Source organism: Typopeltis vanoorti, chromosome 3 (assembly GCF_054136105.1).
Source record: "Typopeltis vanoorti isolate ZY-2024b chromosome 3, IOZ_Tvanoo_1.0, whole genome shotgun sequence".
NCBI classification, from domain to species: Eukaryota; Metazoa; Arthropoda; class Arachnida; order Uropygi; family Thelyphonidae; genus Typopeltis; species Typopeltis vanoorti.
The window spans coordinates 176,588,680-176,603,075 of record NC_143551.1 but is presented as its reverse complement, the minus strand read 5'-3'; the positions used below and the strand labels follow the sequence as shown (position 1 = coordinate 176,603,075).

The window sequence follows — 14,396 nt, the reverse complement described above, 5'->3', positions numbered from 1 at the left end:
GTATACGTTGTGAATTCCTTAAGTTATTTAGTAATCATGTGCAACCAACATATAAGCCTTTCAATGAGAAGCACTATGAATTGTTGGAACATCCACCCAATTTTCCAGATTTGGCTCCCTCTGACTTCTATCTCTTCCCAAAACTAAAACTCTTCCTTGCTGGTCAGCGTTTTTCTTCGAATCAAGAGGTGATTGCAGCTGTGGAGGGATATTTTGCAGATCTTAGTGAGAAGCACTACAGGGACGGGATAATGCGCTGGAGCATCGCTGGGCTGGAATAAATGTATTAGTCTTAAGGGAGATTATGTTGAAAAATAAAAAGAATTTTGAAATTATAATTTAGTTTTTTCATTGTTAGGCTGAGAACTTTTCAGACCACACTCGTAACTTACTTATCATAAGTAGTAACTTACTTTCTATAATAAAGTAATGGAATTAAATAATAAATTACATGATAACCACAGTAATTAACTTTAATGAAATAAAGGTGCATCACAAAAGACAAACTGGCACCTCTATCATTAGCTAGTATTTACCAGATACCATGTGAATGATTTAACATACTTTGGACAAACAGGCTGTTCTGTGGAAAAAAGAACAAAGGAACATCAGTATTACATCGAATACATGAAACCTCAAAAGTCTGGTCTGGCACGACATAGTATTGACACTAAACACAATATACAGTGGGATAAAGCTCATCTTCTCCATAGATGCAAGTTTAAATATGAACACCTTTTCAAAGAAAGCTGTGAAGCTCTTTTACATTGGCCAAATTTGAATCAAAATGATCGTCTCTCTCCCAAAAGTTTGGGAGATTCTTATCTTATGTAACCATCAAAGAAATAGTTTTTAATAATTTAATAATATTTTATTAATATTAATTTCTAGCACATGCAACAATTTTTAATTGGTAATCCACCGACCGTTATGTACTTTGTATTCCATTCCTTTGAACTGTTTGTTCTACACCGATGATGTACTGTTAATTTCAGTACAAAATATTTGTACCTTTATTTCATGAAAGTTAATTACTGTGGTTATCACGTAAAGGGGGTGGAAGGGGTGGTGAAGCGCAATACATAGCCTCTCCCACTCAAATGTCAACCTCACCTTCCCGTGGTCTATCCTATTCTAAAAGAACAAATGAGGCACTGGCGACCGAGTATGGGCGGTATAACCTTAACACCCTAACAGAGTAAATGTTGTTAGATCTGCCTGTCCAGAGGCGTTAGGTAGCAGCCCTACCACTGGACTTACCCAGCGACAGGTTAGTAACCTGCCCTAGGGAAATTCAAAATACTTTCAAGTTTCATGCAAAGAAAAGCCGGACGGACTGTCAGGGAAAAGACCACAACCCAGGAAACAGTAAACGAAATTGGAAAAAGGAACACATAATGAAGATTGCAACATGGAATGTGAGAAGCATTGCACACAAAGAAGAAGAACTTGATAAACAACTAAACCAAGCTAACATAAAGATATGTATAGTAACAGAAACAAAGAAAAAACAAAAAGGTACAAAAGAAATAAACAACTATATACAAATCTACAGTGGGGTAAAAAAAGAAGAAAGAGCAAAAGCAGGTATAATGATTATGGTACATAAATCCCTAAAGAACAATATTGTATATTACAACTATTTGAATGAAAGACTAATAGAAATTAGACTCAAGACATTAAGAGGCCACATAACAATAATTGGTGCATATGCACCAGAAGAGGGAAAAGAAGAAGACAGTAATATATTTTATAAAGAATTACAGAATGCCATAGATAAAACAAACAAAACTGACTATTTACTGCTAGCAGGAGATTTAAATGCCAGAATAGGAAACAAAAAATACAAAACAAACATAGGTAAATTTGGCGAAGATGCATGTAATCAAAATGGTCGCAGAGTGCGCGATTTTTTTGTCATTTATAATAATATGAGAATAATGAATTCAATGTTTAAACACAAGGAAATACATAAGTATACTTGGTCAGCCAGAGGATACAAATCAGTAATTGACTACGTTATCACAAATTTTAAATTAGCGGAGTTAATTTTAGATGTAAGAGCACATCGAGGCTTTGAATTAAACTCTGATCATTTTATGGTATCTGCAAAAATTCGTTTTAAACCAAAGTGGCTAAAAACACATAGAATTGAAAATTCATACCAGCCGAGCTACAAAATTTCTTCATTACAGGATCCTCAAGTTAGACTACAATATCAAAAATGCACAAACTTAAAAACAGAAACCACACATGAATCAAGTGACATAGAAGATGAATGGGAAAATTTGAAACAGATTCTCACAAAAGCAGCAACAGAAACCTTAGGAATAAAGCACAAATGGATTAGAAAAAGAGGACTACGAGACTGGAACAAAGAAATAGAAAATATAATAAAAACCAAAAAGGACAGTTACCAGAAATGGCTAAATTCCAAAACAATAGAAGCAGAAATAGAGTATAAAAGAAATAGTGCAATTGCAAAAAGAAGTAAGGAAAAAACAGAGAAAGATGGAACAATTTCCTAACAGAACTAGAAAAGGATTTATTTAAGCCACAACCCAAAACCTATAAAGTAATAAAATACATGAATAAAGAAATAAAAGAAAAGATAAAAATACAAACAATAGATTTAGAAAAATGGGTGACCTATTTCCAAAATCTCTGGACAGATGAGAACAATGAATTAAAATTTTATAAGACAAAGAATGACCTAATAGAAAATATCACAATGTTAGAACTGAAAAATATAATAAAGAAGATGATAAATAGGAAAACGCCAGGAGAAGACAATATAAATATAGAACTATACAAAAATGCAGGTGAAAAATTTAATGAAAGACTTTTGAAATTTTTTAATATGGTTTGGATGTCCAGAAAAACCCCTAACTCTTGGAAAAAAGCACTGGTCATCCCAACCTATAAAAAAGGAAATAAAGACAATTGCAATAATTATAGGGAATTAGCCTGCTGAATACAGGATATAAAATATATGCAGGAATATTAAAAGAGAAACTAAGCAGCATTGTAGAAAACAAATTACTAGAAGAACAAAATGGCTTCCGAAAAGGCCGATCCTGCATAGATCCAATTTTTACTTTAAAATTATTAATAGAAAAGAGAAGAGAATTTCAAAAAGAAACACATGTGGCGTTTATTGATTATGAAAAAGCATTTGACAAAATTAGTCGACAAAAATTGTTTAAAATATTAACCAATTTAAACATACCAAACCAACTTTTACAATCTATTCAAGAAATATATACAGGAAATAAAATAGCAGTTAAATTAGAACACACCTCAGAATGAAAAGATATATCAAGAGGAGTACGACAAGGATGTACCCTCTCACCTCTGCTTTTCAATATATATATATATATATAAATGAAATATTAACAATCTGGAAACAGCATAATCCATTTGGTATACAAATGATCCCGCAAATGAAGATAGATACAGTACTATTTGCAGATGATCAAATAGTATTAGCTACATCAGAAGATGACTTATAAAGATCATTAAAATCATTAAATGATATCTCAAAGCAATATAATATGACAATATCCAAAGAAAAAACAAAAATAATGGCATTCAAAGGAGAAAACCAAATAAGAAGTAAAATAGTGATAGATAATACAATACTAGAACAAGTAAACACTTTCAGATACTTGGGATGTGATCTATCATACGAAGAAGAAAAAGACAGACACTAAAATATCAAACTTTGTCAAAGTAAATGGCATAATAAATAGTATATTTAAGCCATCCCTGGTACAAAAACACACTAAAATCAGACTATATAATGTCTTGTCAAAACCAACTCTACTATACGGAAGCGAAACATGGACCATGAAAAGGAAAGATGAAAAACGAATTCAAACAGCAGAAATGAAGTTCCTCAGAAAAACAGCTGGATATACCAAGTGGGACCACAAAACAAATGAAGAAATCTTACAATCCCTAAAAATCAAACCAATTAATTACTACATAAGACAGTATAAACAAAAATGGCTAGAACATTTAAATCGAATGGACAACAGCAGACTACCAAAAATATTATACAGATACAAAATAAGTGGAAAAAGAAGAATCTGAAGACCAAGAAAGAGATGGCATGAGACCAGAACAGGCTACATGGCCTATATTCCATGATAGGAAGAAGAAGATCACGTAATTTATTATTTATAGTTATACCATAGGTATCTTTAAAGATTAACAGTGGAATTCGATAAAGAAAATCCTTACTCAGTGATACTGCTGGACTTTGCAAAGGCATTTGACAGGATTCCACATGGAACTCTATTGCATAAATTAGAGCGAATGGGAATGGATCCTAAGCTGATGATTTGGATAAAAGGGTGGCTGATGGACAGATACCAACAAGTGGTTTATGGAGGAAATGAGTTCAAGAGAAGGCAGGTGACTAGTAGTGTACCTCAGGGGTCAATATTTGGTTCTCTGTTGGTTAATTTGCACAGTTAATGTTATTAGAAATAATTTGACAGGAAATATCCACTTGTTTGCTAATGATGCAAAATTAGGAAGAGTGATAGTCAATGAAGGTGATGTAGATATCTTACAGGATGACTTAAATATGCCGATGATATTGGCAAAGGTAAATGGCTGTCAGTTTAGCGTGGCTAAGTGTATGGGAGGACAAGATCACATTCTATGTACTATATTAATGGAAATGAACTGCAAGAAGTTGATGATACAAAGGACTTAGGAGTTATCATGGACAAAGAACTTAAGTTTATTGCAAAAGGTGGCCAAAACAGTACAAATTACATGGTTGTTGAAGAACACACTGAGAAGCAGAGATAGGGAAGTTACTGTTCCACTTTATAAGGCATTAATAAGGCCACATGTGGACTTATTAATGCCTTATGTGCACAGATCTAGTCACCTGGGTTCCTTGGTGAGGAAAAGTGGCGAAGATCTAAGGCGAGTGATAAAGGTTGTTGCTGGTCTGTGGAATGTCTCCTATGAGGAAAGATTGAAGGTCTGTGGGCTCCAAGAACTAGCTGATAGGCATAAGAGAAACTCCAAAACTAGCTGATGACTTTTTTCTGCACGGTGCAGGAAGGGAGAGAACAAGAGGTCATCCCTGGAAATTGTAAGACTGTAGTTAACAAGGGTGTTAGGACTAGATTTTTGCTTGGAGGGGTGGAATGGGTTGCCAGATGTGGTTGTGAGTGCTTTGTCTGTGAATGAGTTTAAGGAGAAGTATGATAGGTATTGTGTGTGAATAATGATTACCATATCAATGTAAGATCTCCTGTGATGAGTCATCTAACTTCATGAAGATACTGTTATAATAATGATGATAATAAAGCTACTTGTTTTTCTTCTGCAGTATGATTCTGTTAGGGAGAGGATGCACTGAATGGAAAGAAGACAACAGAACCATAGTATGAGGAACAAACAGCCATGGTACCTACCTTAATAAAATGTAGGACCTTCTTTCACTGTGACAAATGCAGCAATCCTACAGGACATACTTTCTACAAGCATACGATAATGATCAATGGGAATTTTAGGCCACTCTTCCTGTAGGTATGTAATGAGGTTGTGGACTGTTGTGTGGCAGATGCCCCTTGACCTTATCTGATGTTCAATAGGGTTGAGATCATGGCTTTGTAGATGTCAGTCAAATGTGGTGGCATTCATGTCCATGCAGTTACAACATATGGTATCATGCATTCTCTTGCTGAAAGAGACAATGGTTAGATCTGTGCAAATGTCACAAAGTAGGATGCATTGCATTGTCCAGTATGCTCCAATACCTCTCAGAGATCAATGTTCATGGTACCACAAACAGCGATCTGAAGCAAAACCAGAACAATACCATCATACCGCCAACTATGAAATTCAGAGGTAATGTGATTCATTGCTCCGTCCCACTGTTTGCACCTGAGAACAAAGCTGCATCTGGTTCATCGTATTTCTCCAATTTATACCAGCTATAAACACGACTTGTTACATGGCATGATGTAACTTGCCCAATGGGGTGTCCACTGACTTCTTTCCAAGCAGTGTATTTTACTATACAGAGATATTTTTATTCCAGTTTTTCAAAAGAATAGGCACAGTGAGAAAAAATCTGTTTATTTCTGTGAATAAAAATAAATCCTATGTTTTTATAAGAATAGGACTGCATCTTATGATCTTCAACAAAATATTAGCATAAACATGACATAATTGACAACTAGTAAAACAGTGTAATGATCCCCAATCTTAAATAAAATGTCTGCATAAAAATGCAAAAAAATTATTCATATACATATTAACTATGTAAACACTGATCATAGCATTCATTACTGAATAAAAGAAAACTTTTCATAGGAAAAAAAAGTGAAATATAAATTTAAAAAAAAAGAAAAAGAAATACACATAACAAGCACAACAATTTTTACAAGACAATTTGCCTGCTTAGTGTTTCATCAATCAAACGATTCATCTAGGCATGACATGAATATGTACATTTAAATGAATCATCTGAGTGATATTAGATAACTGGATTATGCTGCTCCCTATAGTCATTTACTAAGCTACTTGTGTACCAATTAGGGTGGATAAACTGGAAAATGGTTTCGGGTATCTTGTGTGATACAAAAGTGTCTAGCAAGTTAAAAGGAAAGATCTACATGTACAATAGTTAGACCTGGCAGATGATCAAGAAATGGAAGAAAAGAATGGACGTAGCTGAAATGAGAATGCTGACTTGCAAGTGGTGTAACAAGACAAGATCAAAACTTACTGATCGGGGGAACAATGAAGGTAACTCGAGTATCTGGAAAGATTAGGGAATCAAGTCCGAGGTGATTTGGTCATGTTATGCAGCGCTATGTGGAAAGTAGGGTGCTGAAGATGAAGCCACAAGACAAAGGTAGTAAGTGGAGACCTAAACAATGATGGCTGGACAGCTTGAAAGGGGACCTCGAAGACCTCAGACTGAAAATAGCCTTGGACAGAACTGAGTGGAGGAGGTTGATCTGCTGTAGTGACCCTACTTGAGGTGGGAATAAAGCTGAATAACAAAAGCCTGGACAAAGTAAATCTTTTCCCCAACGTTCCAAGAATAGAAACTATACAATTACTTCAAGATATCTTCTCACGAGGATCTCTTTAAAAACTGCATCAATAATACTTTTCTAATTTGAAAATTTTTTTTAAACAAAAAGGGGGGACTAACAATGGGCTCTTCCCTTTCTCCTATGTTAACTGAGCTAAAAAAAAAAAAAAAAAATTGGTTGGAACACAACCAAAAATTTGTCAAGGATATATTGATTATTATTATTATTTTATTTATTTATTTTTTTTTTTTAATCAACTGGCCTGGTACTATTACACAATTAGGAAGTTTGACCACCTTCCTGAACAATATTCTCCTCAAATTAAATTCACAATTGAATTAGAAAGAAACAGATCTTTATGTTTTGGGATACACTAGTTGAGATATCAGAACAAAATACACTCAACTTCTCATTCTACAGGAAACTAATTAACACAGGATGTAATCTACATGCAACTTCTTATCACTGCTTAAAGTAAAAAATAGGCATCATCTATTCCTTATGTGTCAGTGCCTACAAAATTTCTACCAACATAGTTCAAAGAAACCGAGACCTACAGTATCTTAATTCTCTTCTTCTAAAAACAGCAGCACATTAGTCAAAAAAAAATTCTATTTCAACTTCCAAAACAATCAGAATTTAAACCCCCCCCACACACACACACAAAAGAACTGATTCTTCCACATATATACAATCAATAACAAGATTGCTTTGCTAACAAAACTTACAAGTCAACTTCTACCAAATCAACAAAATTTCTGAATACCTAAAACCTCCAACATCTGCTACTTAAAATTTCAGATGTCTACAAGATCAGTTGTAGTAGTGGTCTACACTACACAGGACAGATCTGGTGAGATAAACCAACCTGAATATTTCAAGGACATTGAGAATGAAAGAGAGCACAAATCAGGGCTGGAAGCACATAGAATGGAAACAAAATACCAAAACAGAATGGCAACAAACTGAAATGCTCCACACTAATTACTGTTTTTACTCAGGAGCATTCATAGAATCAGCTGAAATGAAGCATCCTCTACTCAACTTCTCATTCTACAGGAAACTAATTAACACAGGATGTAATCTACATGCAACTACTTATCACTGCCTAAATCCTCTATAGCAGTGCTTCCCAATCTTTTTCAGTTCACAGCATCCATAGTGTATCAGGATTTTTCCATGACACCCAAAATCAGAACATAGGTCCCACCTAACAGTTGTAGTGCGCAGTTGGTGCAGGCTAGGTTGGTTAAGTTAAAAAAACAAATGAAACATGCATTTCAAATTGACAAACAATTTATGTAAAAAGTATTAAATAAGTACGATTTTGAAAACAATCAAATCATTGAATAAATAAATCTCAGTTAGTGGGATGGGTTACACTGCTCTACAGCATAACAAAAAAAAAAAAAAAAAAAGGGATGATTTTGCATCCATCACAACACACTTGTAGCTACCAATAGTATACAGCAATCCACAAACCAGCAAGCTAAGGTAGTAACAAATGCGCACACGCTTTTTATTCTTTAAACATTTCAAATATTTTTCACTAGAGATCTTAGCTGTTATTATTTGCTTTGGAGTGTTTAGTTTATTCATGTTATTTCCTGGTGAAGTGAAACTAGTTGAAATAACAGTATATTTAACATCTCTGTTTCTGGTTTTATACCATAAAAAACAGTTCTAAAAACCAAGACGTCTAGTACGACCTCTTGTCAAGTATATGTGCACAGCAAAATAATCCAAATAAAAGAAACACTGTGTGTGTGTATTTTTTTTTTTTTTTTTCAAATGAAGTAAACATATACATCACATCCTCATTACAATGAAGGAATATTTATGATTATATGTTAACAAAGGAGTATCAAAAGTTTTAAATTAAATTTTTAAAAAAAAATTAAGTTTAAGAACCTAATCCCATTTTTTCTTGGTTAAGACTAAAATACTTTTATATTTTGGTTACCATCTTAAGTTAATACAATGCAATACAATGACCATAATAAAAAATATGACTATTAGACATTTTAATGTAAGTGTATACCTACACAATGAAAAGCATCAACCAATAATGATTTTAAACAGAAGTGATAAACAAGAAATGCCTCAAAATAGTATATTCCCAAAATGAAAAACCACAAAACTGTTACAGAAACAAACATTTTAAGAAGTTTGAATATTTTCACCTGCAAATTTAAGACCAACAACTCAGGAAGAATTTGTGAGCACACTTAAAATGATTAATGCTTACCTGTGCAAATGATCTCAGAAAGATTTAAAATTATATTTGTTTTATTTTCTTGCTAATAATTTAAAAAGTACACAGCTTGTTGTTTCACTGTGTCACAGTAATATTATCAATCCACAACTGTTTTCTACATAAAATTTTCACAACATACAGGAAACTGTCACTAAAGCAAAACTGTGGGGCAAAACAGGAAGTTTGTTATAGTGGAGAGTTTCTTATAGTGAATAAGACCATTTTTTTTTTATAATGGTGTTCGCTATAATGAGAGTTGACTGCATAAATGTAATGTAATGAATTTGAAAAATCTTTATAATACTTACCTATATAAATAATGAGGTCTGTTACTTGCGATTATAGCTACTGGAACATCATAAACCCTATTGTTTATAACCTGTAAAAGAATTAATACTAAATAAAAAATAAAATTTTATGAGACCTAATGCAGAGAGTCAGGAAACAAGATCATCAAGGGAGGAATGGGAAAAATGTGTGCGAAAGTTCAGCTATGGTATGCAAATGTGATAAAGATATGTCTTCAAACATGGTTAATGTATGCGGCAAAAGGGGACGAAAATATGCTTTAGGTTCGGACCTTTTAAGTATGTCTGGGGAGGGAAAAGAAAAAATTCTAAAACAAGACTAAATAGATTGCATATCTGCATATCTAATTATAAGAATGGGCTAGGTGGTAATTTATTATGTCTATACACAAATGCCAGGAGCATTCGAAACAAAGGAGTTGAGTTTGTTGCTTTACTGAATATGATGTGGCTTAAGATTGTTGGCATTAGTGAAACCTGGCTATCAGAATCAGATATGGTAAGTGGGAACGAGGATAATGGGTATACTATTTTTTAGGAATGACAGAAGAGAAAGGAGAGGAAGAGAAGTGTTACTAATGATAATCAGATGACTTAAGTTCAGTGAGGGTAGAAACACAAGAAAACAATGATGGTAACAAGGTACCATGCAGTGGTGAGTTTGAGTCTATCTGGTGTGAAGAAGAGGTTAACAGAATGAAATATATGGTGGGGTGCTGCTACAGACCTGGCAGCTGAGTTGCAGGGATGAAGAAATGCATCGCCAATTTAGCCTTATGGGTACCAAACAAATTATCATTATGGGCGACTTTAATTATCCAAACATTGATTGGGTAAAAGAGAAATCTCATGATAAGAAAGAAGAGGAATTTATTGAATTGTTGTGAGACAACTTTCTCAAGCAGCACGTGAAAGAAGGAACTAGAGGTCAAAGAGTGTTGGATTTGCTCATAGCGTCAGAAGGGGTCTGTCAAGAATATGGCTATTTTACACCAATTGGTGACAGTGATCATGCTGTACTTTCTTGGGAAGAATCTAATTGTATTGATGACCCAATTAAAACAGGTTATATGCTGAACTACAAAGCTGGAAATTATGATCAACTTAGGAGAATACTATCAATTACTGAATGGGGAAAATATCAGCAATCCATGGGAATCTTTTTGATGGGGGAAAAAGTACTTAAATGAGGTGGTATCTCTAGTCTTTGAAGAATAAATAGGTTGGGAGGGAAATGGATGTGCAACCTTATTAAGCAAGAGATCCACGAGAAGATGATGTGGAAAAATATGAGTATAAGAGTGAGAGGAGTTATGAAATATATAAAGCTCAGATCAGAAAAGTAACAAATATTATGAGGAAAACTAAAGCGGAGTATGAAAAGAAATTGGCCATGAAAGCTTATAAAGTCAATCAAAAAGAATTTTATTGTTGCACTGCAAGCAAAAAAAGAATGAATGAATGAATATGAAAGAACAACTTCATTGAATGCAGATGGTACTTGAGTGTCAAAAGATAATGAGATAGTCTTATAAAGACAGTGCTATATAATCTCTATAGTCTTATAGAGATAGTCTTAAAGAGACATAGAGAAAGATAGAGGTTCATGAAAATGAGATTGAAGAGCTGTGCAAAACCTGGATAAGAAATTGTCTATAGGATCAGATGGAGTATCAGTCCATTTGCTAAGGAAATGTTCAGCCGAATTGGCTACGTCTTTCACATGTTTGTATAACGAGTTTCAGCTCAGTAATGATACCACCATTGTTCAAAGGAACGTATGATAGTTCCATTGAACAACGGTGGTGAAAAAATGATGTGCCTAACTACGAACCTATAAGTATCCCTGGTGTGGTAGTGAAGATTTTAGAGAAGTTTGTAAGAACTCTCATATAGAAATGGGTAGAAAATCATGCTATACTATGCAAAGAAGGCCGTGTTTTAGCAATTTGCTCATATTTTATAATAATGTTATGGCCGAGTTGGATAAACGGAATGGATACACTATGATAATGTTGGATTTTTCTAAGGCATTTGATAGGATACCACATGAAAGACTGTTGTATAAACTGGAGAATATGGGATTGAAATATAAACTCTTGACTTAGATCAGAGGATGGCTGACAGACAGATATCAAAAAGTGGTATATAGTGGGCGTGAATCTGACAGATTTAAGGTGACCAGTGGTGTACCTCAGGGTTCAGTCCTTGGGCCATTATTGTTTAGTCTATACATTAATGACATCAGGCAGGATCTAACATCAGATGTGCAATTGTTTGCTGATGATGTGAAGATAGGCAGGGCAATCAGGGATGCTTACTGATATTCAGCAATTACAAAATGATTTGAATAGACTGGAAATTTGGGCAAACGAAAATGGCTATCAGTTTAATGTTAGCAAGTGCAAAGTTATGCACACTGGCATGATTAGAGTACCAGCGGCATATTATAGCAGGGTTATGCTACAAGAAACTGAAGAAGCAAGGGATCTTGGTGTATTGGTGGATAAGAATTTCAAGTTCAAAAGTCACATTGCAAAAGTTGCAAATACAACTCAGAGGATAATTGCGATGTTGAAGTGAACCTTGACATGTAAGGATAAGGAAGTCATTTAGCCTCTTTGTAAGGTTTTGATAAGACAGCTGGATTATTGTGCATAGATTTGATCGCCTGAGTTCCAAGGGGATAAAGAAGCTGTGAAAAGGGTGTAAAGAAGAGTTACAAAGATTATATCTGGATTATGGGATTTAGATTATGAGGACAGATTGAGAGTATGTGGATTCAGGAGAAAGAGGGGTGATATGATAGAGGTCTATAAACTTTTGAATGGGTGTTATAGGATATCAACTGATGATATATTTCATTATATGGAAGGTAGGGAGAGAACACAGGGTATCCATGGAAGTTGAGTTTGTTCACAGTCAAGAAAGGGGATAACAGTTAGGTTTTTCTCCCAGAGAGAAGTGAGTGAGTGGAATAATTTGCCCTTAGGGATAGTAAGTGCATCTAATGTGAATGAATTTAAGGGAAGGTATGATAGCTGGTTTGGGTGATTTATAGCCTTCCTCAATGAGTCCTTGACTCCCCGGAGGTCTCAGATAATAATAATAAAATAATCAATCTCTTCATGACATTTGTGAGAACACAAAATTTACTGCAAGATCCCTCCTTTAACCGCATCTGTCAAACATTTTTTAAAATAAAATTCATTTGGTATTCTCTAGTAATACATTTCACTCATCCAATATGCAAAGAACTGTGACTTGCATAGTGTATTATATGTAATAATCTTGTTTGCTATGCAGCTTTTTCTTCCCCCTCTTACTTGAAGGAACTCTGCCATGTCTCATACAGTTTGAACTGGAGAGATCCTTCCAATCTCTCCAGTCAAACTGCATCTGGTTAGAATAATTATTGAGTCTAGTCATTTCTATGGAAAATGAACTAGCTGGTCTCATACAGTGTCAGAGTTCCTTCAAGAACAAGAACAAAACAAAAGCTGGATGGTGTACACATTTATTATATATAAAACATTTTTCCCATGACTATTAGTGTAATAGTAAAAATCCAACCATATAAACATTTTTTTTTTTAATCAATGTTCATATTCAACTTTCAGAGAAGCCTCATTTTTCTCCTGCTACTTGATGTTTCCTCCTCTCCCTCCAAGTTTATGACAGATGCATGAACTAAAGGAGGGGATATCCATTTTTTTTTCTTCTATTTACCATGGTCTCAAACTGAGATCAGATGTTCTAGTTACATTTGTTAACTTGCAGGTATATGCAGACCACGCCCAGATTCTTTTTACCAGAATAGTCTGATACACATGATGATGATCATCATTGTCAAATTCCTAACATGTATCCACAAAGGGTGTACACAATATTATGATAGTACCAGATTGAAAAGTTACATCATTACTAACTTCCAATTAAAAACTTTCCTCCAAATTAATATGTTATCTGTCAATACTTGCCAATATTATTAGATCTTATATTTTTATCTTCTAAGGCAATTAATATTGTATCAATCCACCTAGAAACAAGTTCTTGTTCTAAACTTTCATATCCTATTCTGTTTAAGTGATCATACAAACTGAGTTTAGTTTTGCTACCATATTCCTAAATGCTAGCAATGTCAAGTTCTTTCCTAATATTCTCATTTTTAATATGATGCTGCCAATGATATCGGTTTTATCTCCTAATTTTTCTCAGAACACTCATATCTGCGGTCTCCAGTCTTTGATCAACTGCTTAATTTCTAACTCGGCTCTCAGATCCATAAGTTAACTGGTTTGACCACACTGACTTTTTAATGTTTTGACTAATTTCTTTCTTATTCAATATAAATTTATTCATTTGCCTTCAGACCATACAGCTTTGATAATTCTGTTGTTATTTTCATATTTAATTTACTATCTTCACTAAATATTATGCCTAAGTAGATAAAATGTTTTACTTGTTCTACATTAAGGATACAGTTCATATTGTCAATGTTTTGCCTATTTCCATTGTCTGTGCTTTTATTGATGATTTTCATACTAAATTTTACTGCAACAGTTAATCAATTTAGTGAGGGAATCTGCAGACTTGTAGCAAATTTATTTAGAGGTATAACATTATCTGAATAAAGTAAAGAGCTGAGATTACCATCTCCAATTTTAATATCAAGTTGAATACCATCTTCATAATATGATCGATATAGATGATGAATAATGGTGGAGATAATGTGCACCCTTGTCTCACACCAGA

General features: G+C 34.0%; 1 protein-coding gene across 5 annotated transcripts in view; it reads right to left on the bottom strand.

The window, feature by feature from the left end:
- LOC150108763 (protein O-linked-mannose beta-1,2-N-acetylglucosaminyltransferase 1-like) overlaps positions 1-14,396 on the bottom strand; it is a 603,478-nt gene that overhangs the window by 160,720 nt on the left and 428,362 nt on the right. For all 5 annotated transcript variants that reach the window (XM_090416229.1, XM_090416227.1, XM_090416226.1 and 2 more), the window contains one exon: positions 9,642-9,712. In XM_090416229.1, coding sequence (XP_090272355.1) covers positions 9,642-9,712 — 71 coding nt within the window. The remainder of the gene's footprint in view (positions 1-9,641; positions 9,713-14,396) is intronic.